Here is a 26,742-nt window from a genome sequence, read left to right as displayed (position 1 = left end):
GTAGTGGCTAAGGTGTTGGACTGGGAGTTGGGAGATCCGGGTTCAAGTCCCCACTCGGCCATGGAAACCCACTAGGTGACTTGGGGCCAGTCGCAAACTCTCAGCCCAACCTACCTCACAGGGTTGTTGTTGTGAGGATAAAACGGAGAGGAGGAAGAGGATGTACGCCGCCTTGGGTTCATTGGAGGGGGGGAAAAGCAGGATATAAATGCAATCATAAATAAATAAACCTCACAAAACTACAATTCTCAGAATTCTGTGAGAAAAACCTTTATAGTTAAATTCACAAATGCTTAGTATACGTTTGTAGCACATTGACTTTTGGGATTATTGCAGGTGAAACAGAAATATAACAATTATCAGTTCCTCTTAAACCAGGCGTTCCCAACTTGTGACCTACCAAGGCAAATGCCTTGACAACTACACTATACCATTCACGTACTTTGGCATGCCCAATGCTTGACAATTTCCCTGTTTCCCTTGAAGGTACAAGATGGGAGACTTATTGCATCTGTTGCTTAATTTTTACTTGGTGGCCTGAAAGTTAGGCAAGCCTTCCTTAAACAATGCTCCTACACTAGCAATCAATTTTTAGCACTCCATGCATACCAAGACATCTTCCTAGCCAAGCAACAGGACCACAGCCTCTTCAAGTCAAGTGAATGATCCAACAAGCAGAATGGACTCACAGCATGGTGCAACTACATAGTGCTTATATAAGACAATATTAATCTGCTGTAACTGACAGCAATTATTGATACCTCCCACTTCTTTAAATGGACGTAGTGAAGCATCTACTATAAAGGGAACAGCCATGATACTACTCACTACCAACAACAACCTACTATTAAACACTCTTGCTGTTTTCCTTTATCAATTGCCTTTCCTACACTAAACATCCTAGTTGTTCAATTCCACTTCCAAGCTCTCATGATTTGCTTGTTTCATATAAATAACTTAAATCTAATCATTCCTTAAGGATTTAAGACTTAAAACACAAACAACAGAAACCTTCGTTTGGCTCCCACCTTTTCCAATGGAAAGAGCATCAACACCAGGACAATAATGTCAAAAGACAGAAACGTACTTCAGTTCTTCCAACTGTGCAAAGGGAACACCCTCCCTCACCACAATTGTTTTCGATTGTCTTTACTGTAAAACCCAACAGGATGGTGATGAGACACTCGAAGCGGAAGCCACTCCAGGTCTGACATGGCAGTTGTCGCACATTGGCTGAATCTGTTAAATGAAGAGCGAGCACAAAAGGAATTTCCAAATGCAGCTGCTATTTCCCATTTGTTAAATCCTTTTATTACACCATAGAAGTACACAGCTGGGAAATACTATAGAGTGGGAGTTAAAACAAAATATTTTGGCTTCCAGACATTCAGAACACACAAAGGACTCAGTGAAAAGCAATTCCTGATATCAAAAGGGAGTGAAAGTTTGAAAACATTCATAGTCAATGTGTAGGGTTTGGTAGTGGTGGGTTTTTGTTTTTGTTTTTAATGATAACATGACATTCAATATAGTATATGTTACTGTCTGGTTATAACTCAGGAAGTGCTGTATGCGGAGAATGCTGGAAATTAGTAATTTGTTCAGACCTATTTCCATATTCCACTTTCTTTTTTTAATCTCACACAGCTGCACATGGTGGACACTCAGATTTCTATTCATACGTTATGAATTGGCCCCAATATGTAACTATTCACATGAGTGATTAGCTCTCAAGAGCAGCACATCTCTGACCAAGCTTGTTTGAACATGCAGCAGCAACTTCAGAAAGGAAAAATCTGTGCAGCCCCCTTCACAGAAGCTATGGATTCTCTTCCAGATTGTCAGAACCCCTGAACAACAGAATCTCCATCTTGCGAGGATTACATTTTAGGAACATAGGAAGCTGCTTTATACTGAGTCAGACCATTGGTCCATCTAGCCCAATGCTACCAACACTGATTGGCAGCGCCTCCCCAGATTTTCAGGCAGGATTGGTTTTTACCCCTATCTGGAGATGCCAAGGATTGAACTTGGGACTTTCTCCATGCAAACTATGTGCTCTACCGTTGAGCCAGGACCCTTCTCTTAGTTTGTTCATCCCAAGCCATTCCTGAACTGGCACCAAACTAGGGATGTGTGAAAATTTCATTTTTGCTGGCAAAACAGATGAGCGTGCCCTGTTTTAAGCCACAAATGTGATTGTCTTCCAAAACATTTGTAAATTGCCAAATATGTGCTCATGTTTGATTTGCGCAAATTTCCTAATTCAATTTGTGCAACTTTCCTAACTCGGGCAAAGTCCTCTCATAGACTGAATCAGTCCTGCTTTAGTCTATGGAGGAAATTTGCTCAAAGTTCATGTTCAAACACAGCTCGATTTGCACAAATTCGAGCTGCGTGAGCGAGCAGCAATTTAAAATGCAAACAGGAATCATGGATGAAGCGAGCTGCACAACATTTGGAGCATCCTAGCAATCTTGAATGTTGCACATTCTCCCATCCCTACACCAGAAACTTATTTATTACCTATAAAATGTGTTTAAATAGGTTTTTTAAACACAGAAGTTGTTGTTTTATGATATTAACTGTGGCATATGATTTGTTAGTTGAATGCAGATCTTTCAGGATGGAAAAATAGGCTAAAATGTTGAATTCAATGCATTAATGAAGAAAAAATTCTCAAACGTTACGTTTTATATGACCAAGGCCTTTTCTACACCTAAGGGTTATCCCAGGAAAATGGTGGGATCGTCCCTGCCTGCTCCCAGGATCCCCTGTGTGTCATTTGCAGGCACAGGGATGATCCAGAGACGTTCCTGGGGGGGGGGGGGAAAGGCAGGTGTAGAAATGGCTCAAATCACTCACCTGATTTGCACAAATCAGGGTAGATTCCTGGTGATTCACAGCCAGCTTCACTGTGATGACTGAATACACTCTGGCTTTCTAATATGAGTCTGACTTTAATCCAAATACAGCTGATGTTAACTGCAGGTACAGGGCTAGTGACAAAATAATTTTCCCTCTGTAGAGGGGGAAAGGTGACTTGGATCCCTTTTTCAGAGAATTAACTCATCTGAAGTTGTCTACTTCATTTTGAACATTGTTTTGTTCTGTGACTCAGAGCCAAAGGACATTACTTTAAATATGCTAGGCATACCTAGCAGCTGCATCTTTTTTGGTTTATGCTAATGCAATATCAATAACACTAGTGTACAGATGCCATTGGATCCCTCCCTTTGCCTCCTGTCCCAATCAAGGCAACCACAAAGGTCTAAATCCAACACAGGATTAGGAATGCATGAACCCACTGAAATCAAGGGGTTTAAACATGCCTTGTCATACTGCACTGCATTTAAGCGATAAACTGTTCTAGCAGTGATCAAACAGATAGGGAGAGCTTTTTTGACAACTAGTCATGCCTTCTGTAAAACGCCTGCTTGACACCTTCAAACTGTTGAACTCAACCATGAGGCTTTTACAGTCCTGAAAACAGTGACACCTAGGCTGTCATATTTTATTTATTATTTATTAATAATACTCACATAACACTTAATATAATAAAATCTCTAACCGGGTTACATATAAATATTTAAATTCACTATTTAAAACTTGTGCAAAGCCCATGTCGCCATGGGCACTAGGAGACCTGCTCCTTTCCTGCTTTTTTGCCCCTCAGTCCTCTCACCACAGAAGAGCTCCTGAATAATGCAAATATGGCTCATGCATAGTGAATCCCCCTCCAAAATTTGCATGCGGCACAGCACTGCCCACCCTTTACATGCCCTGATTGGCTGCTTCCATCTCCTTCCCCTAGCAACTGTGGCTGGGCTCCTCCTTCGCACCACACTGATTGGCCGAGCAGGGCTACCATCCTCCCGCTTGTAGTGGAGTTGCCCTGCCTGTTTGATGTGGAGAAAATTAACTGCTATTAAAACTCAAGCTTTGAACTTATTCAAACTTCAAAATTTTCTGCACATCTACACTGTTCAAGCTTCAGTTTAAAACAAAAATGAGCAAAATCAGTCTGGTAGATCTCAAGTAATAAGCCTTACACTACAATATTCTTATATAAGATGCACTATGAAAAATACATTATTGATCCATTAGTTCAGGTACAGACTGCTTTTTTCCTGCCTTCTTGGACTCCACGTAAGATGTGAGTTGATTTGGTTTTTTAAAATATCTTAGAACTTCAGTTTCTACTTAGGACCAAATACTGTCAGTCATAGCCAGTCCTCGCTTAGGTGAAATCACTTGAAGAATTATGTATAGCCTGTTGGATCTCTCCTTAGGGACATGTGGTTAACTGCTAATGATTTTATCCAAGAAGGCTGGGATATTTTCTTTTTCCTGACTGGGATATTTTTCTGAAACACGAAAAGTGAAACCAGAAAGCTAAGTCACTCGAGCAAAGTTCATGCACCTGTTTCAGAAATCTGATAATGGGAGTAACTTGTGGCTGTTTTAGCTTCTTGAAAGTACAGCAAGTATTAACATGAGTGTGTGTGTGTGTGTTTAAAAAACCAGAGAAGTACATTCAGTGGAAGATTTGAAAATGTAGGTTCAAAACCATGCTGTCATTTCCCCACCCCACCCCCATCTCCTTTGTGTTCTTTTTTTATTTTCTCAAAACATTTTAGGTAAACATAAAAGTTCAGTTACTATTTAAGTAAGTGTCTGATAACATTTACTATACTATAAATGTTTGATAACGTTAAATTTCTTGAGCCCCTAACACCTGGATACAGGGACCCATTTTTCTCTCATCATACAGCTTGAGTTGATAGTTTATGCCTTTGGAGAACATAGCAGGATTGGGAATCCTCTTAGGAATTACCCTGCAATTATCGGGAGGGGATATATTTTATTCAACTATCATCACATCTGTAGCTTCTTATATGAAGTCCGCAAGTTAACAAAAAGGCAGAAATCATTTACCCAAAACTGATGTGTCATATGCAGCCTTGGAGAATGCTGATTCCATATCTCACTGTCCAAGCAAGCTCCATAACTACACTTCCCAGTCCTGGCATAAGAGAAACGTGGGCACAGGGCAGAGAGAGAGCAATGCATGGAGTTCTACCAGAAGGCAGCCAGGGACTCCTAATCAGAGGGGCAGGCATGTGCTTCTGGGGACAGCAATGGAGCAAGGCATGCACCTTCACCAAGCACGGTGCGATCAATGTGGAGGCACTGTGCTGGAGCAGAGCACTTCCTCTAATTTCATACCTGAGACACTTCATTGAGAGGCAGGCAGGCAATGGCAACAGCAGGAAGAGGCAGCATTGCATGTGAATGCTCTGCAGCAGGAAAAGCAGATGAGAAAGTTGCCTGGAGGCCAGGATCTAATTGTAAATGCAACAAGTGCTTTGCTGTATAGCAGGGCTGTTGAAGTTCAATCCCGGAGGCCATATCTGGCCCTCCTGAGCTCCCAAATCTGGACTTTCTTGGGTTCCCCAGATAGCCACACCGTCTTGGCCATATCACCAGGCGGCCCCCACGTTTTCCCCCGTCCCCTGATTGTTTGGTAGTTGCTCAGCTTGTGTGTGTTTTCCCTGCATTCTAAATAGTTGAAATGCAGTTACTGGCAGCAAGAACTTTAGGCTAAAATATGCAGATAATTTTGGTATTTTGGTCATACCCCCCCTCAACTTCAGCACATCTACTACTGTAATGCATCCCCCCTCCTCCTCCCGAGTAGGTTTGCCGTATTCTGAATCCACAAAACCGGGACAAATTTTTTTTTGGGGGGGGGGGTAGGATTTTTTTTAAAAAAAACCTGAACAATATGTAAAGGTCTAGGGAAAGCCCAATTTTTGCAAAGCCCATTTTTTCAATTAAAACATCAACAACTGTAAAACCGGACATCTTAAATTCACTGCTACTTCCAAGAAACAGATTTGAGGCTTGCAAGCCAAATCCAAAGAGGTGGATTTTTGAAGGGCAATTTTGGGGGAAGTGACTTTTCTTTCCTTTCTCCCCTCTCTCCTTTCCTCTCCTTCACCCCCTCATCCTCCACAAAACTCTCCTTCTTCCCCCACAAATAACCCAGCAGCTCCACCCCGCACTTCCTCTAAAGGTCTGACCACAACCAGCCAAGATCACCAAACTCTTTTGCATTGCCTGGGACTCAGGTTGTCTGAGGAGAGCACATGTGCCTTTCCTCGCTGTTGTTCCTCTTCTACGCATCCACAGGCGCAATAAGGTGAGTCACGCTGAGTGACTCAGATGAGCCTGTGGAGGAGCGGTGATGCTCTGGAAAAGGCGCCAGATTGATGCGTCTTTTTCTCTGCTGCTGCCGCTCCACTGAACAGGCTCAAGGCACCATTTTGGAGGTCAGAATTTCTCCGGCCAGGTGGAACAGGAATCTGGGATTCTTGCCCAGCTGGTCAGGACATTTCAGAATCTCCTGGAAATCGGGACATTCCTGGTTTTCCGGGACGTATGGCAACCCTACTCCCGAGCTTCTCCAAAATTGAATTTGACCCTTGGGTGGAGTTTCTGCTCTCCTGCAGTAGAGCAATCAACAGCTAAAGCAAAGCAAGACGTTCATTTATTCTCAAACCCCGCCCCAAAGAAATAAATAGCAGCCCAGAGTTGTCTACTATGTAGAAACAGTGCCATGGTTTTAATGACTATTAAGTAGAGAAGCACTACTATTTCATTCCATTTATTTCATTGGCCCTACTTTCTCCCCTGGAAGAAGCAGTTGGGGGGTGGGGGGAGGGAGAAGACTAAACTGTATAAGAGAAGATTGGCACCATAGAAGGAGAAGAGAGAGGGGAAAGGGGAAAGAATAGAGGCAGCAAATTTCCCTGCCAGCAACGTGCTTTGTGGCTACCATCAATTATGTAAATATGCATACTGTTCTTTCACCGAGGAAGCACAATAAATCAGACTACTGGACTCCAGAATTCCTAGCTGATTTTCCAGCATAACATCAGGCTGTTCACGACACCAAGATTACAAAGGGATGTCTCCTATCTTATGACCTCTTGAAATACTATGACCACACACTTACAAGGTGAAAAACCTAGATATTTAGGCAGAGAGGGCCACATGCAAATTATAACATCAAAAGATAAAACAACTAACGGGAAATAGTAAACATGAGATTAAGCACCCCAAAGAAGTCACTCAGGCTTGGATGAAACACTGGCCATCTGCCAGCCGAATGGAAACCACTAGTAGAATACATTTTCCCACCCTGCAGCACACAGAAGAGCAGGGGAAGAGCCGTTGCATGAGCACAACATTGGATTTATCCCACGATATCCAAGTTAGAGCATTCCTCTTAAACGGACAACATAACACGTGTATACAGCTAGATTCTTCATGTGCTTCATATTCCAAAGGGATGCTGCTGGAGTTGCTTCTACTATACTCATAAATAGTTAAGCAGTATAATAGATTCGGGGGCAGGGGGCAAGGGCCCCTTTTGCAAGACAAAATTGTTCTCACACAAAAAATCCAGTTTTGACTTAGGCTGGCTTTGAGTACAGGTTGTATTGCATTTTAGGTCACTTAATGGGCTGAAATTACAAGAAAAGGATTTAGACTAAATGTTAGGAAGAACTTCCTGATGGCATGAGCTGTTCAACAGAGAAACACACTGTCTTGGAAGATGGTGGACTCTCTTTCATTAGAGGCTTTAAAACAGAGGCTGGAGGGCCGCCTATCAAGGGTGTTGTGGTAGTGGATTTCCTACACTGACAGGAGGCTGGGCGAGCTGACCTCTGAGGTAGCTTCCAACTCTATGATTCTTTGACATTTTCCATTTCAAAGCTCTTGCTTATTCCTCCTCCTCTATTTCCTGAAGGGGCAGAGCCACTAGAGGGAGGAGCTTTAGCACAGGCGAAGGCATCTCTTGTTACCTCTGTGCTATAGGAAGGAGCTCTACTGCAGCAGCTCCTATATCTGAAGCTTAGTGCAAGAAGATTAGCTTTCCCCAACATGGTGCCCCTCCAAATGTTTTGGATTTCAAGTTTCATCAACCTCAGACACCATCGCCAATAGAATGCTGGGAGCTGTAGTCCAAAACATCTGGAGAGTTCCAAGTTGGAGAAGGCTGCCTTAGATACTAGCAATCTAAGGCTATAGTTACATTGTCTATATGTGGAGGACACTCCATGTTGTAGGCACTCAATGCAGAAACTATTTCCCACCCCACACCCCCCACACACACCTTGTGCTTTGGTGCCACTGATATTCCAGACCTTCAGGGCCAATTTTCATAGCCATTTTGACAATGTGACAGGCTAGATGATCAACATCTGAGGCTTCCAAGTGCTACCTCCAAGGGAGGCTCGGAAAGTAGCAACACTGTAGAGGGCCTTTTCAGTGGTGGCCTCCTAACTATGGAATGAGGTCCCCACTGAGGCCCACCTGGGGCTGAATTCATCTTTTCGGCACCAGGTATTTGCGGTTGCGAGCAAAAATAAAATACCGTACATCCTTACATGCAATCACATCACTTCAACTAATCAGTAACAGAGGCATCATGATCACAAGGATAAAACAATATCAATGTAGTAAATGATGCTAAGGCTTAAATCAGACAATAGCAAAACCCATAACAGTGGTACTTTGGTATTTCCTTTTTGAAGGTGAACTAAACATATGACCTGTATATGTTCAGCAGGAAGATGTACTGTTGCTCCCTTACACATTGGCTGCTTTTGAACGTAACACTAAACCATGGTTTTGCATCCTGAGAATGAGAAGTTAAACTGTGGTTAACCTAAACTGAAGCAGAAACTTCTGATCTGATCTCTTTCTTGCAACTGTGTTGGAGGACTCTCTGCCCACTGGGTATTCATGGTCTCAACTCTGAATATTTTTAAGAGGGTGCAAAAACTCATCTTTTTCTGCTTGCTTTTTCCTGAGTTTTAATTGCTGCAAGTTACAATTGACTTTAACCTTTTTGTCTTGCTTCTGGATTGTTTTATTTTAAAAGGCCTGTATATTTATTTGTTATTAATTGGATAATGCTGTGTAACTACCTGATGGACTTGGATTTTTACATATTGTATTTATTTTTTGTTTTATTATGTGAGTCACCTTGTGTAGCCTTAGTCCAAAAGGGCAGGGTATAAATGATTCCACAAACAAACAAATCATTGTATAAATGATTATACAAACACACAGCCAGAAGAGTAGCGGGGGAGCATGCAAGTCAGGGAAGGTTAGGCTAATTCTTGTAATGATAAATTATGGTTTAGCACAGGGGCAGGCAACTGCAGGAGGTCAGGACTTATATTCTTCCCCTGCCCCACCCGCAACATGTAAAAAATGTGTTTTTTAATGGCATCTGTAGTGGCTATGGAGCACCAAAATGTTCAAAACAAAGAAGCTAAATTTGACCCTTTGGGCACTCTGTAGCCACTACAGTTGCCATTTTAGTTCCAAACAAAAAAAGGTAGGTAGTTTTACCAAATTTGGGGACAGAGAGGGTTGCATGTGGCCTGTGTGTTGCCCACCCCCAATTTAGGATTATGTTCGGACCAACTCATAGTGGCATCTTGCAGTTAAAAAGCATAATTACTAAGAGTTGCACTGAACAGCACTCCCAAGAGCTGCCACTGATTTGGGACATACCATTCTATGCTGAGTTGAGATAACACTGTTCCAGTCAGCGTCTTGTTGGATTGTAGTAATTAGAGTCGGTAGCTCCTCAGAGTGAGGTTTGTTGTGCAATATGGCATGCAGAGGCAGATGGGAAGCCACAAGTTCTTCATTGTTGCCTTCTTCTTGCTCCTGTGATGCTAAGTCCTGGGTCGTTGCTTCCTCTCCATCAGCTGCAAATGGAGAGGTGGCCTGCTTGGAAGACATTCTTCTAAAATAAAATAAAAATAAAAAAGGAAACACACAGATGCATTTCATTAAACAATTAGCCTCCAAGTATAGCAAAGGAAAAAATCCAAAAAACCCTGCAAAATAGGAAGTGTGATTTTGCTTGCAGTATGTTTGATGAGTTACAGAGCAACCCTATGCATGTTTACTCAAATGTAAGACCACTGTGTTCAGTTCAGCTCACTCATGTTACTTTACAGATATAGGCTAGAAGCTGTGTCAAAATGAAGTGCAGAGGACCTGATACTGGATTAGGACTCTAGTATGGGGGTAGAAAGGATTTAACTTTTCACACACACACACACACACACACACACACACACACACACACACACACACACACACGATCCCAATCTGGATCAGGGGACCACAACTGCAATTTACATTGCCAAAAAATAATCCATTCATTTTAAAATATGTTATTGTTAAGCTACTTAAACTATAGCTTGGTGGAGCTGTTGAAAAAAGTACTGGAGTAACAATGCAAAGAGTGATCTAATGCTATCAATGAATGATGCGAACTTCAGTAGTCTTTTGCAATTTGAATTAAGTGTCTAAAATATTTTTCCTTTTCATATTGTACATTTAATACTAGGTGCGAAGAATTTGCCATACAACCAAATATCTAGAATCTGTGGTAAAGAAATATCTGCATTCAAAATCTCTGCTTGTGTCTCTATTGCACATAGAATCCTTTTAAATTATGTTTCTAAGCCTTTTGCACAGAAGCAGAATCATGATAACGTTTATCAAGAAGGAATTATTTAAATAAAAATGGAATATATAATTTTATTTCAAATTAAGCCTCTCAAAGTAACAGTTGAAATATGGTACTGGAGACATAACTTAAAATTTTAGAAAAATTAGAATATCTTTATTGCTAACACTCCATCAATAACTCAAGAATGAGGTCTCCACCTTAATTACTCTTTAATAATAATTGATTTCATACAATTTCCTTAAAAATGCACAAATCAGTTAACAGAGGAAACCACATGAGCATTTTCCAAATTAGCAAATCATTAACTCAGTAGTACTGTTTCTATAGACAAATAATTACTGATTAAAGAGCCTGGAAATCTGAGACTAACAGTTAAATTTGCAGATCTGACACATGCTTTCATGAATATTACAGTGAAGGAAATATCAAGTGTAAAGAAAAATAATTAAGTTAATTCCAATTTAAACAGTAGGTTTTAATGTAGCAGGCCAAGTTTCACATAGGATTTAACAACTAGTGCTAAATTTCTCACAATTAATGAGAAGATTCAGGTTTAGTGTCCTACAGTGGGGGAAATACATTGATATAGGTTAAACTAGTCTAATTATACACGTTTCTAAATAGAAGTATTACAGGCTTCTGAAGTAGTCTGAAACATATACAACCACTGATACCTGTGCAGCCGCACACACACACATACACACAAATAATGATAATACTGACTGTCTATAATGGGAGCAAACCACTGACTTATCAATGATTAGAATTAGCTTGATGTAAACACCATCTGTACTTCACTTAAAGTGGCTTATTGTATAAACAGCTAAAGAATTTGAATGCTAGATGTCTTGTATGTTTCAAAAAATTACTGTCTCCTAATACTCCAATCCTAAATTCCAAATGCTGCAAGACTGAAGCATAGTCTAACTATTACATTAGTGTTGCAGTGACAAGGCATTGCAAAGGGGATAGGTCAACAGAAATATTTGGAATCAGGGTGCAAGACTTAACACCTTATTTTAAACATGAAAGCTATATATATACACACTCTTCAGATTACAGCGCAGTAAAATTGTGAATACATCTCCAGTGGTTTTAAGGCAACGGTGCATTTAAAAAACAGTTCTTTGGAAGAGAATTCTATTCACTTGAGCATTAGGAGCCATCTTCCAATTACAAACAGGGCTGACTTCTTCCAGAAGGAATAAGCTTTGGCTTTTTTTTCCCAGTCTAAATTAATCATGACACAAACCCAGAAATGAAAACGTCTCTTAAGAATAATTCCAACTACAAACTGCACCAATGAATAACAGTGCACAATCCTAATTAAATGCAACTGTGCAGCTGCGAAAATAGGTTAAATCTGTCCAAAGCTATGAGATGGCTTTTAAAGGCTGGTTTGTTAGGGAGTGTTTTCTTAAGGAAGGCTGGGCCCTCGGTCTTAATCAGCCAATAAATTATTTCCTGCAATTACATTAAATAGAAAATTATCTTCAAATTGGGAATGTTAATTGAAAATCAAAATTCAGAGTGAAGTTTAGAAATTACATGCTGAATATAATTAGTCTGGAAAGACTTCACCTCAATTTCATAAACAGGCTTCGGGTAATTCCTCAAGTGACCGTTCTGAAAAGCTACCCAGTTAAGAGTGCACTACAGTGGAAGCACCTTTTCTTTCTTTTTAAAGATATGCCATTGCATATTTGTTTACACATACAAACTTCAGTGTTGATAAGGATGTTTTGGTAAACAAGTATTAAATGCACATAGATAAATATGCTTTATACCCTACGGCAACAGTTTAGGATACACTTAATAAAATTTAAATAGTATGATCTTTATTATGATAAGATTTTTTTCTATAAAAGCAAGTATATTTGTATAGCTACACTTTCATGCCCATCCTCCTTACATACTTACTTGTGTGCGCGCACACACACACACACACACAAACACACACTGCACCTCCAAATTCATGGAAGGGCAAATGCACAAGCCTTTTTGTTTTAAGTGACTATCCTATACTGGTGGCATTGCTAGTTGCTGTAAATAACAAAATTCAAACATCACAACAAATGTTCTTAAAATATACCTGCTTCTACTGAAATTTAGTATTGCAAATATTAAACCTAGCCCTGTACACATGCTGAATCTTACCCCCTGCTAAGATCTCTTTTCCCCCATTACTGAAATCTAAAGACTGCCCCCCTACCTGACTTGAAGAATGAACTTGCATATCATTTTGTGTGCTCACTGCTGGCCTTCGACAGTTATGCACCTGAAGCAAAAGGTCAAAATGGCACCAATACCCTGGCCTGATATCAACAGGACGTGTCCCTTCCTTTTTTAAATGGCAGAGAGAGAGAGAGAGAGAGAGAGAGAGAGAGAGAGAGAGAGAGAGAGAGAGAGAGAGAGAATTGGGTACTAGAAAATGGTGCCGTATACAGCATCTGCTACTCTAAGCAACTGCTTCACACTACATCTGGTTCACAAAATGCAACCAATGAAACTGCAATCCTAAACATGTCTACCTGGAACTAGGTTGAATAGGACAAGTGTGTCCAGTACTGCCGCCTGATACTGTAATTTGAGAAGGGGGACTAACATGAGAGGAGACAGATTGATTTACTTTCCCCCTGTGCAATATTGCTGAAAATCATTTCCTAGCTGCTTTTAGCCCCGCAAAGGAAAACAGATAGACTTGATGGCCTTATAGGCCCCTTCCAACTCTACTATCCTATGATTCTATGATCTTTTCCCCAGCAGGGTTAAAAGCAGCTTGGGGAAAGAGATTTTCAGCAGGAATATGGCACAAGCAGAAAGGGTTAATAACCCCTATCCCTCCCATACTGGTTTTCCCCTCTGGAAATTGTGCATTTCCCCTGCTGCATTAAGGACAGCCATCATAAACACAGGGTGGAGGGAAGCCAGGGCGGGGGGGGGGTTGCCAAGTGCTCGTGGGGGGCTCACAAGCGCTACAGTGTGGGTCTCACTCACACCAGGCACGTCTGACTGCCCTCACGGACCCAGTCAGACACGGACCCAGCTCATGACAACCATATTTATTTATTTGTTTGTTTATTACATTTATATACCGCCCAATCGCTGAAGTTATCTGGCCCGTTCACAACAATTAAAACAATAAAATACAATATGATAAAATACAATATAGAAGTTCCAAAATTTAAAACCATTGTATAAATAACAACCAAAATAAAACCTGGCGACAGCTCAAAGATTTAAAGTACAGTAAAAGATTTCAAACAACAGAAAGGCTAAAATGTCTGGGAAAATGGCACCGAAAAAAGCAAAATGCAGTCGCCAGGCAAGCCTCTTTGGGGAGGTCATTCCACAACTAGGGTGCCACTTCTTAGTTTACCTAATATTATTTTTGTGTGTAACAAATTTATAATGGTAGTCAAATCAGTTCTTTGCGAGAAGTTTTTTCCCCCAAAAAACTTTTTTTTAGAAAAGAATTTCTAGCCACTTATAACCCCTGAAAACAGGGATTTATAATGGAAGTGCTGACACAACCCTAACTAAAGCGGCGCAAATGGTGCTGCTATAATACACAAAATCAAGTTCTATTATTCTAAACTCTTCTCACTTGTGGGGTTTTTCTTTACTGTGCTCCCAGCCAAACTGCTGAAGCATGAAAAATTTAAATGCAATCAAATGGATCCAATTCCACTACCCTAGAACAAGTGTCTACAGTGGTACAGTCGTAAAAGGAGAGGCATCCGATTTCTTTGATGCTCTTTTAAAAAAATCTGTTGATAATACAGTGTAGTAAAGGAATAAGAAGAAATTACAGTCACTGCATTAAGTGACTATCAGAAGGATGCACTGTATGACATCCACTCAGTTAAACTAAAGGATAGCATTAAGAAGTACAAGGACAATTGTTATAATAAACTATGCCATGCCATGCCAAACTGAGACCCCACCAACCCAAATATTCTGGTCAATTCCACAGTCTAATAAATATTTACTCTACATAGAGATTAGTTCATATATACAAAATTTAGTAATATGAGCTTGCTTCATGTAGAATAGTTTGCTCATCCTCTGAAGAAAGCTGCTGAACAAAGAAAAGGATCATAGACTTCCCAAAACTAATGCTTCCTTTTTGTTGTCGCTTTTCTGAAGAGTTTTTGCTGATCAAATTTTTTCATCTGAGACTTAAATCTTCAAGTGTTTACAAAAGATCCAAAGATACTATCTTGGACATTTGGAATTCCCTCAGACTGAGGGCAAATCTTCTATGTGCTACTATGAACTACATTTATCGTGATATAAACAAACAAAAACAAAATTCACAGTGTCAGTAGTGTTATGATAAGAGCATTTCTTTCCTTCTTGCAGGCCATTGCTTGCTTCCTTTGAAAAGGATGGAGTGCAATGCAATGCATAGATGCAACAGCTCCTGGGTCTTGAAACTGGATCTGCTAGGGTGCATTCTAGCATCCTCATCCAAGAAAAGGTTGGTCAGGCATGTTAATCTAGCCCATTTCTTAAACTTCCAGGAAGCACACTAATACACAACAGAGCAATGAATGCATGTCCTTTTATTTTCCTCCTCATGGATAATCTGCTGCAAACCGCATGTTTCTTCAAAAAACAACCTGGTCCTATCTGTTTCCTGTTCTCTTTATCCTGTTTCAGCCCAGATGTCTCTCCTTACTTTTTACACTACTGCTCATGATCTCTACTTCTGCTTCAAGGGTTTTCTTGCCCCCACCCCAAACCATACAGTTACATTCTTGGAAGGACAGACCTTGAGTACTGCCTACCTCCCTTCTAAAATACCCTATGTTAAATGTACCTAACCTGTAGTATCTGCAGTTTATTGCTCCTGGGCCTGTTAAGACTCCTGTTCCCTGACTCTTGTTGGGCTTGATCCTATTATAAAGGCCTCAATCCTGCAAATAGCATCTGTGCACAATCCCTCTAAGGCAGCCCACACCAATCTGGTGCCCTTCAGATGTTTTGAACAACAACTCCCAGAATTCATGACCATTATCCATGGTAGCTGGGGCTGTTTGGAGCTGAAGTCCAAAGCACCATGTTGGACAAGGCTGCTCTAAGGGACTCAGACCTGAATTGCATCAGGTGGTACCAAAGTGAGGTGGATCAAAGTTCTGACTCTAGTGTGAATTGTAGAACTTCAGAGTGCAGCTGAAAGATCCAATTGTAATGTTCCCCACACACCAACAAAACACACACACACACACACAAATAATTAGAACAAGAGGGAAACAAACCCCATCCTCTTCTCATTATTAACTTTCTACTTGTGAAGGAACATGATGTAGGCAATAATTCAAAAATGTGGTTTGTGCACCTGCAGACTGAATGGTACAGTCTGTCCTATCTTAGGACTCTACCACATCTGCTCCATGTTTAGATGTAGGCCAAAGTTATTAAAACGGGTGTAGCTTCATTTATTTTAATAAATCAGCACTCATTTATTTTGCTCTGGTAACAACTCTACAAATCAGTCACGGAAATGATTTACTATACCTGTTCCACAAAAGAATACCTATTTCCAGGAAACATGACTTAATTAGAAAGTGGAAAATGGAAATTTTAATCTTGGTGCCAGATTATTTGGAATTCTGCCCCTACAAGCATGTTATGTAGCCATAATTCAGAAACATAATTAATTGTTGAAGTAATGCAGTAATTCATTTGACATTTAAGAACAAACAGTTACTTCCTAAAATTATAATGCACAATATCCAATTACAATGGGCATACATGACAGGAACGAGACTGTACAGGAGTAATCGCCAGTGAGATTTGCCTCCTGACACATAATTTCTGAACAGAAATCTACAGTAACGGTATGTAGTTCAGCACCTTGTGCAAAACAAAACTCTGTAATTCTGCTTGTTGCTCACTATTAGCACGTCTGCTTCAGCTGTGTTTCAGTCTCATAGTAAAATGCACTCATACATTCACTAAGTTCTATAAAAAAAATTAGGCATCATAATAACAATTATTAGCAACAATTACTTAGAGCTGTCTTTTTAATCTCTCCAGACCCAAACTATATAATTATGGGCCTGTTCAGACAACACACTAAACCATGGTTAGGCTACTAACCCTTTTGAAGCAAACGGTTAGTGAGAGTGTTTAAACCTTGGTTATGTAGCTGCCATGGTTAGGAATGGTTCACACAACACGACACGCTAAGCCATAATGTTCACACGAGATGCTAAGCTCAAAATATTTAACCGCCGTAGCTTAGCGTCTCATTTGAACAGGGTCAAGGTAAAAGATTAAGACCAATCAGTACTATATACACTCCATCACCCAGATCCCTAACTCTAGTAAAGATACTAATGATGTATTATGTTTATCTATGGCCTTAGCTAGACCTCAGGTTTATCCCGGGATCTTCCCGGGGTCATCCCTGCCTGCTCCCAGGATCCCCTGTGTGTCATTTACATGAACAGGGATGACCCCGGGATGATCCCAGTATAAACCTTAGGTCTAGCTAAGGCCTATATCAGAATTTCTACAACAGCCTTCTAATGTGTACACAACACTTGGGGTAGCTTGCAACAATTCAAATCACAATTTAATAATAAAACCAATGTCAACAAAATACAGTAAAGACAGGCAGAACGGATAAAAAAAATACACCAAACATCAGATAAAACCTCTGTGTGTGTGTGTGTGTGTGTGTGTGTGTGTGTGTGTGTGTAATATGGAATGAATGGGAGCAAGGCAGTCATTCTTTATTAGAACCTGAAAAGAATCACAGAATATTATGATATATACTGTTACTGAGCTGAGCCTTCTTAAACCAATATTAAAACAGCATCTGCAATCATTCACATGTTTCAGTGAGATCACATCAGCTTACCTACCTAAGAAAATTCTCCCCAACCACTCTTGAGCTGCTGTGATGTCACTGACACTTCCCAATCATTCTAACCACTGAGGGAGAACATTAACAAGACTTTTGAGAGGAAAGTAAGATGTCATTCCAGTTGTGGAAAACACAAGAATATAGGAAATGGCCTTATACACAATCAGACCAGTGATACATCTAGCTCAGCATTTTGAACTAAACTGACTGTTGGCAGTGGTTCTCCAGAGTTTTAGACAGGAGTCTTTCTTTCCCAGTCACATCTGGAGATGTCAGGGATTGAACCTGGGACCTTCTGCTTGCAAAGCATATGTTCTGCCACTGAGCTAAAATATTCCATCAGGTCTGGAAACAAGACCTATTGGCAAGAAGAGAAGACAGTCGGAGAGGCTGCAAAGGCAGAGTGGCTGAAATTGACACTGTCAGGAACGTAAAAGTTCAGGAGGCCCAGAAGACAGGCGTGGGGCCTGAAGGAAGGTAGCAGAGTAATAGTGGGATTAAGATAGTAAAACAGACTTTGACCATTTGCTAACTTCTCTGCAGAAAATTCTAGTAATTTCCATTGCATTCTGCTTACCCAAAGCAGGATCTACACTACTGCTTTAAAACGGTTTATAACAGCAGTGGCAACACTTAGGACACACTCCATAGACGGTTTTCAAACCATTCTCAAAGTGTCATATCCTGCTTGGTGTAGATCTGGCCCAGGTTCCACAGAAATGCATGGGTTGCAACTGAGGATTGCTTTAAGAGCTATGCTGCTTGGCTGTTTCTAGTAGCTGAAGTGGTCCTTTCTCATTGCTCCCACAAGCATTCCTGAACAGTGTCAGTGCTGGCCAAGACATGTTGCTGTACAAAGTGGAAGCCAAATGGCACACACACACACAAATACCCTATGGCCAGTGCTTCAAAAAGTCTTTCTGGCCATTCAAACACCAATTCCTGCATTCATCTATTGCACTTCACCTTGCAAGACCTGGTCCGCCCTGCATAAAATATGGAGATTATTTGACTAATAGAAATTAGAGGAAAGTGTGGGGCTAATGTACCTTGCATATACAAATAGGAGGAAAAGGTGAAATTTGCAGGGCTGAACTCAATGCATGTGCTGAAGATCAGGAAATGTTGAGCATACAACTTGGAAATTCAGAACGTTGGCTTTTTCTGCCATTTATATTTAGCTGATAATATTGCTTTCGCTTTATTTATACAGCTTAAGCCCGTTCTTTGGACTGGAACTCTTATGCCTCGGAATGCTTTGACTCATGAATTGTTTCTCCTGATAATGTTACATCACGTAACTACCTCTGTTTAAAGGGTTAGTATTAGCTTCTCTATGATGCCTCCCTTCAAAGTCGTATGACTCTGCCATGTGTCTCTGCATATCTGATTTCTTACTGCCACAAAAATAAAAAATAAGCAGACTTTAGCAAGAACTTTCCTAGAAGGGAATAATATTAAGGGCACTAGCAACAGATCCATCAAAAGGTTTTGCTCTACTTCTACTTGCTGCTTTGGCGGCAATTAACAGTATACAAAGTATAAATAAATAACAATAAGGGGAGAAGTCACAGTTAAACACTACTAGTAGTTCTGTCTTATATAAATCACTAGCTGTCTTGGCTGAATGTCTACAGAAATGGCTTGCATGTTTTGAGGACCTCAAAATCCTTGGACAATTGTATTTTTAGGCCATAGATGATCTGTTGAACAGATTTACTTTTAAAGAAGAGTAAAAGGGGTTTTTTTTGGGGGGGGGGATTAATGTGGGGTGATGAAATCAAACTTTCTTCTAGACTGGTAAACATACAGCACCTCCATGTGTTTTGCCTTTATGTGATTACAAGGATGAAGATACAGATTGCATCACATGGAGATATGAATAGTAAACAACAAAAATAATGTATAGTATGATTGTTCTTAACACTTTTCTTATCCAATATCTTGAATACTGATTTCTAAAGCTGAATCCCATATTTCAGCAATACATTGTCTTCCAGATAAGTGAATGAAGTATCAATTTCAAGCTCATCTGTAATCACTTTTTAGTAAACCACCAAATTAGTACCTACATCTAAAATGAAACAATGGTTGCTACAATCCAGTTCTAGATTATTGGTTTAATTTAAACCCTACCATGCAAGTCTAAAACATTTCTAGCGGGCACACTATTTTTGATTCAGCAGAGGTTACACAAGCATCAAAGCAGTTAAATATAGGTGCCAAACCACATTGCCAGGAGCTCTCAGTACTGTGAGGTGGTGTTACCTGACACCTCCTGAATATAAAATTACTTGTTTCTGCAACTGAAGACAATCAAATTGTCACCTTCTATTGTAATAATACACAACTGGTGATCAGCAAAGTGCAAACATAATTACCACAAAGCAACAAAGAGAAAATGTAAATCTCTCTCAAGAATAAACTCATCCGTCTGGCTATCCATAGGATAGTCTTCATTTTAATATCCAGTGGTACATGGAAATTTAGAAGATAGAAACCAGAAAAAGGGAAGCTTTGTAAAAGAGTTTTTGCACTGTAGTAGTAGAAGCAACAGTAGCAGTAGTATTTGCAGACTAAAGTTTGTAGTTTCCTAAACCATTGAAACTAATCTGCAGCATGAGTGCCACAATTTATTTACTTATTTATTTATTTAAAAAACTATTTTCTATAGTGCCACCTATGGGTTGGATCCTGAGTTGCTCACACTGGAGAAGAGGGCGGGAAGTGATCTTTACTGATTCTTCCTTTAAGAACATAAGAAGAGACATGCTGGCTAAGATCGAGGGTCCATCTTTTCACACAGTGGCCAACCAGCTGTCAAACAGGAACCCACAAGCAGGTGGATTCCTGCATTAAGCAGGGGATTGGACTCAATGGCCTTATAGGCCCCTTCCAACTCTACTATTCTATGATTCTATGACACAGGTGCAACAGCACCTTACCACCCATGTTCCCCAACAATTAGCATATATAGGCTTACTGCTTCAGATACTGGAAGTAGCACATAGCCATCAGGATTAGTAGCCACTGGTAGCCTTCTCCTCCAGGAATTTATCCAAATCCCTTTTAAAGCCATCCAAATTGGTGGCCACCACTACATATTATGGTACTGAATTCTATAGTTTAACTATGTGCTGTCCTGAATCTCCCACCAATCAGCTTCATGGAATGACCCCGTGTTATAGTATTATGGGAGAGGGAGAACAATGTCTCCCTATCCACATTCTCCATGCATAATTTTGTACACTTCTATCATGTCTCCCATTAGCCTCCTTTTTTCCAAGCTAAACAGTCCCAGCTATTGTAACCTCCCCACATAGGGGAGATGCTCCAGCCCCTTGACCATTTTAGTTGCCCCTTTCTGCACTTTTTCTAGCTCTACAATATCTTTTTTTAGGTGTGACCAGAACTGTACACAGTATTCTAAACGTGGTCATACCATAGATTTGTACTAAGACAGTAGGATACTGGCAGCTTTATTCTCAATTCCTTTTCTAATTTTGCCTAACATGGAGTTTGCCTTCTTTATAGCGGTCGCTCACTGGGTTGACATTTTTATCAAGATGTCCACCACAACCACAAGTTCTCTTTCTTGGTGGGTCACCTCCAGCTGAGATCCTACCAGGTTATGCTTGAAAATGAGATTCTTTGCCCCAGGGTTCTTACATTGAACTGCATTTGCCACCTGGATGCCCACTCTCTCAATTTGGAGAGATCCTTTTGGAGCTCCTCACAATCCCTTTTTGTTTTAAGCGCCTTAAATAATTTGGTGTCATCAGCAAATTTGGCCACTTCACTGCTCGCTCCTAATTCCAGAACATTTATGAACAAGTTGAAAAGCACTGGGCCCAATACAGATCCCTTTCCCCTACAGCTCCTTGTGCCCCCTGAAAACCTGCTGTAAAGGGTTAGATGACACTTTGGAGCAGCATGGGAAGCAGAGGGGGTCTGCAGGGGCCAGGGAAATCACCAAAAACCACCTCAGTGGCGAGCCTCCACCAGATCCCAGTAACTACATAGTTAAAGAGCTCAACAACCATAACTGTTCTCTGGTGAAGCAGCCCAGAGTGAGACATTAACTGTGCAACCAACCAAAATGCCAAATGATCCTGCCAACTTTACACATTAAAAAACACACTACCGTATTTCTTCGATTCTAAGATGCACTTTTTTCCCTAAATAAACAGCTCTAAAAATGGACTGCGTCTTAGAATCGATGGCGTCTTAGAATCGAAGCAATACGGTAAGAGGAAAAGAGGAAGCTCCTGCAGCAGCCTCGAGCCACGCGAGCGAGGAGCTGGTTGGGTAAGCGCCTGGTTTCTTGTTAGGCAAATTTATTCGTAAGTCCCATCGATTTCCATGGGACTTACTCGCGTGTCGTCGTCCCCTGGTGCAGAGACAAGTAAAGAGCGGGACTGGAGAGTTAAGTTTACTCTTTGTTTCAACGCCCTCCCTTCTTCCCGCGCAAACGGCAGTTTCTTCTCTCACAGAGGGAAAAAAGAAAAGGACACAACCATTAGAAGAAAGCGCGGAGGGGGGGGAGGAGGTTGGCTGGGCGGTGAGGGAAGTATTTCTTTGATTCTAAGATGCCCTTTTTTCCCAAATAAACATCTCTAAAAATGGGGTGCGTCTTAGAATCGAAGAAATACGGTAGCTGTGACAAAATGTTTTCTCCTAAGTCACCTATGCCAGGTTTTGTTTAGGTCTGTGTAATTATTGGAAAGCATAGATGTATGTACACTTCTCCATATTAAGATGTTAATTTATTACACATGCAGGCAGGCTATCAAAATTTTCAAAATATAGTGTTAACAGATTTTTAAAAGAGTTTAATGCTATCCTGAAATAAAGGAAAACTCAGTGCGCTAAATATCTATGGGCCTCTTCTAAACACACTAGGCAAAGCAGACTAAGTTAACAGTGTCCGCCTTCATGTTGGAATTTGTGACTTGGGCTAAAACAGCCTTCAGTGTGTAATAAAAATAGCTCTGTGCCTCACATTTACTGAACCACACAACATGATATGTTACAGACATCCAGGACCATTCTTCCCTAGAGAGACTAAGAAACTTTTACAGACCCTGTTCCAGAATCACTGGTGAAATGCAATTGTTTCAAAGAGTAAAATATGGAGCTTTCCTGAGTAGTGAGTAATCTGTTTTACAAGATGTATATTAAGGAGGACTCCTTCAGTAGAAAGTCAGACCATCGACTTCCACAGGTAAAATATTAAATGGTTAATTGGAAAGGAAATTTTGAGCTTTTGTCAGTTTCACTTCTATTAATAAATACTTCTCAGAACAAGAAACAGATGGGTATCTTTCTAACTGCCCTCAAGACATGCAAATAAAGGCAATAGGTAAATAGCGTAAGTAGCATTAAAGCTGTTACAGAAATACATTCCTCCATTTAAAAATGACACATGCAACTTGAAAAATAGTCTTTCCCTATAATCACTTTGGTAATTGCTAATGTGAGCTTGATATTTTTGCGGACTAATATGAGGACCCAAGCATAATCGCACACCATCTTTCGCACTTTTCAAATGTTCCAATGCAGTTTTCAGCTCAAAGAAAATGCCAAAATATGTCTAAGAAAGCATATTTTGAGAGATAATAATTTAGCAATGCTTACTCTGAGAGAAAATTCATTTCAAACTATATATTTACTCACATTTTTAAATGTGAGCTTTCATGTAAACTTTTTTTTAAAAAACAGATTAATGTGGAAACAAGATGAAATAGTGTAATGGGACAACAGTTGTGAAAGTGATATGGAAATACAGTGATGCATCCATCCCTACTGGGGTCCAATACTGTCACCATATTTTAAATTTCTTACTGGATTCAGAGTTACACACAAATATCTTAAATCAACACAAAACAATATATTTCCAAATGAATGCATTTAATATAAATATATTGTTTATTAAGCACCCTATGATGTAAGTGTAATCCACTTGTCCTGGTATGCTTATTAGACCTAGCTGGTTTTCTTAGGGTGACCATATGAAAAGGAGGACAGGGCCCCTGTATCTTTAACAGTTGTATTGAAAAGGGAATTTCAGCAGGTGTCATTTGTATATATGGAGAACCTGGTGAAATTCCCTCTTCATCACAATGGTTAAAGCTGCAGGTGCCCTGCCCTCTTTTAAATCTGGTCACTCTAGTATAGCTCCTGCACTTTAACTGTTGTGATGAAGAAGGAATTTCACCAGGTTCTCTATATATACAAACGACACCTGCTGCAATTCCCTTTTCTATGCAACCGTTAAAGATACAGGAGCCCTGTTCTCCTTTTCATATGGGCACCCCAGTTTTCTCAATCCACACTTGATCATCACTTGCTACAAGTTGCAAAAAGATATGGCTGCTTCTAATAATCACATCTATGACTAAAAAAATCAGAATACAGAGAGGATATGCTAATACCCATGATACAGGCATACATGTGTGTGTGCTACCGCCTCTTGATTATATGTCTATTTAAGACAGACTCATTATCAGACATGTTCAGAAAGTCTTTCCCATTTGGATTTTCATCACTGGGAAGTTGGGAGGCTCCCTTTCAGATTTAAGTAGTGAGAGGATCACAAGATAATTTCAGCACTGAGTAGCACTGATTTCAGCCATAACAAAGGTTACATTTAACACACACACACCTACTGAAAAGCATTTATTTCAAAGCATTGGTGGTGGTGGTTTTACATACCTTTCAAGGACCACAATCCAACACTGAGTTATGAGTGCTGAAGCCCATTGAAGTAAATGAGATTACCCATATTTAAATAAACTGGAGTGCAGCCAATATCAATAGCCATGTTGGATTGTAGCCAATATCTATACCTTTTTTAAAAAAAGGTAGAGGCATTTTGACTTAGGCATTCAAATTTAACTACATAGGCCCATTTAATTGTTTATATTTATCATTCAATGCATAGAATTTAGCAGGCCAGAAATATAGGAATCATTGCTCCTGCGTCATCACTGTATCTGAACAAACACATTCTAAATGAGCAGACAACTGCCATGTCCATATTAATGTTTATTTCTGGAATCTTAAGGTACTCAAGTCTTGCATGGTTAACGTCTGTTTTAATGCACATTCATGCAATACACATTGCATATAAACATCCATTCATTATATAAAAATCAAGATATAACAGAAAACTTAGCTTTAAGAGTTTTCAGTGATTCTTCTGAAGACAGCATTTTTCAGCATAAACTCAATGCATATTAATGCAATTTTCTGTTAATTCAAATGAACAAGCTTTGCATGTTACTATTTTAAATACAACAGAGTACAACTGAAATGTTTCCTCACAGTGCCTAATGTGGTACATAAGAGCTGAAAATAAAATTCTCTATTGTGGTTTCCATCTCTGACTTGATTTTTCCCATGTCTTTAGGATATACCATATGATCTGTATTTGAAAGGAAAGAACTTTAGTTTTCTCAGTGCTGTCAATTTTTCACTCTGGACTCTCTGTTGTAATCGTTTTTCCACTTGTGTTTACTGGAAATAATTTATTATAGGAAAATAAACAACATATAAAGTTCATTGTAGATTACTTTGGCAGTCAAATTCTTATGGTTTATGAGCCATCTATCCATTTCCAAGAGATGTCTGCAGTGAAGAAACATGGGACTTTACTGCCTTCTATTGATGGAAGGGCTCCATGGGTAGTATGCAATGCTGCCATTCCGCTAGGGCTAATGATCTTGTACTAGCAGAAACTAACACTGGTGCAATGGAAAGAGTAAGGCATAGGGCTGACAGCCACTCCAAAGAATCCACAGCTCGCTCTGAGGGGTTTTCAGAGCAAAGGATTGGTGCACTAAAACATCTGGCATTGCTCTCCAGAGAGCATGCCCAGCCCAAATACTTTGCCCTGAGGTGTCTTTCCTCAGAACAAGGTATTCTTGGTGAGGTATCTTGTAAATCACCTGTGCTGCCATTGCACAGGCAATCTCCAAGACCACCTTCATGTCAATGCTCACTCTGAGAAAGGACCCCTTAGAGTGAGGCAACGAGGGGGAAAGACGCAGTGTCCATCAAGTATTTACAGTATTTGAAGTGCTAAGTGCTCAGTAACATTGCCTCAAAGTAAAGCAGTGTTCCACTGATTTTTACCTTGGGCAAATGACATCCAAGTAGAAATTGAAAAAGAAACATACTTTCAAGCTTCTTGAAGAAAAATCATTTTTGTAGTTAGTACCCAAACAACATCTAGAACCTTGGGGAGGTGGAGGTTACAGACACTTGTTTTCTGCCACCCTAGCTCACTGCAGACATTACATTAAAAAAAGACAGCCACTGAGCTCAGCTTGGTGACCCCTTCACCTCAGCTTGGCGCCCCAGAACACTGCACAAATAACCCAGTGCTAAGGCTAGACTTGCTCATCTGGATGCTCCGTTTGACACCCAAAGCATCATTACTGCATGACTTGATGCAATAGTTAACAAAGCAACTATACTTTAATTTAAAGCAATACTTTTTTCCAACTACATTCTGGAAAAATCCCTAGGATTCCTTGATGAGAAGTTCAATAATGGCAAACAAACATCCCTGAGCGATTGTGTGCAAGTCATTACTGACTTTTCCCCTTGGAGCATTTACCCCCACATTAAGGCATATCAGACCTGACTAGCATCCCATGGGAGGGAAGTACACCTCCCTCGCCAGAACACTTCCCAGAAGCCTATGCAAAACAGAGTATATATATATGAAACAAAGAAATGGGTTCCTTTGTGGACATGTCAGTGTAGAACAGGTTCCCTAAAGGAAGAAAAAAATAATACCACTGGTCTGTGAGAATGTAAGAAGGCTGCAACGAAATGCCACAAAGGAATAGCAGCAGAGAAGATGGAACTTTGTTGATTTACAGAACTGAGGAGAATCCAACCCTTTGTTGGCTGAACAGTGCAGGGCCATAGTGGTCAGCATTAAACATGAATTAGAAACAGACATTTGAACATACAAGCATTGCATAGTTACTGAATACAAACAGTCTGAACAGTGAAAATGTTATCTGTTGGGACATCCACATAGTAAAAAAAATGTTCTCTCTGATCAGGCCAAAACTAATCAAGTGGGAAATTTAAAGTGGTCACATGCCCACTATTTTTAGAATCAGAAAGAAGTCTCTATGGTCCCTATATCACTGTGCTGTACTTGATTTAACACACTATTAAGCAGCTACTTAATCTTCCTAAACTGACAACTCCTTCATTCGTAGAGAAAAAAGTGTCTACAACCTGCTGTGGGAGGCAAGGCCAGTATTAT

General features: G+C 40.1%; 1 protein-coding gene across 14 annotated transcripts in view; it reads right to left on the bottom strand.

The window, feature by feature from the left end:
* The window catches only part of SOX6 (SRY-box transcription factor 6), a 530,518-nt gene that overhangs the window by 312,447 nt on the left and 191,329 nt on the right, over positions 1–26,742 (bottom strand). For 12 of the 14 annotated variants that reach the window (XM_063117232.1, XM_063117231.1, XM_063117230.1 and 9 more), the window contains one exon: positions 9,598–9,835. In XM_063117232.1, the coding sequence (XP_062973302.1) occupies positions 9,598–9,831 (234 nt within the window). In that variant the 5' untranslated portion in view covers positions 9,832–9,835. The remainder of the gene's footprint in view (positions 1–9,597; positions 9,836–26,742) is intronic. The other 2 variants (XM_063117236.1, XM_063117226.1) reach the window with 1 other exon arrangement.

Source organism: Elgaria multicarinata, chromosome 2, assembly GCF_023053635.1.
Source record: "Elgaria multicarinata webbii isolate HBS135686 ecotype San Diego chromosome 2, rElgMul1.1.pri, whole genome shotgun sequence".
Lineage (NCBI taxonomy): Eukaryota > Metazoa > Chordata > Lepidosauria > Squamata > Anguidae > Elgaria > Elgaria multicarinata.
This window is presented reverse-complemented; position numbering and strand designations above follow the sequence as displayed.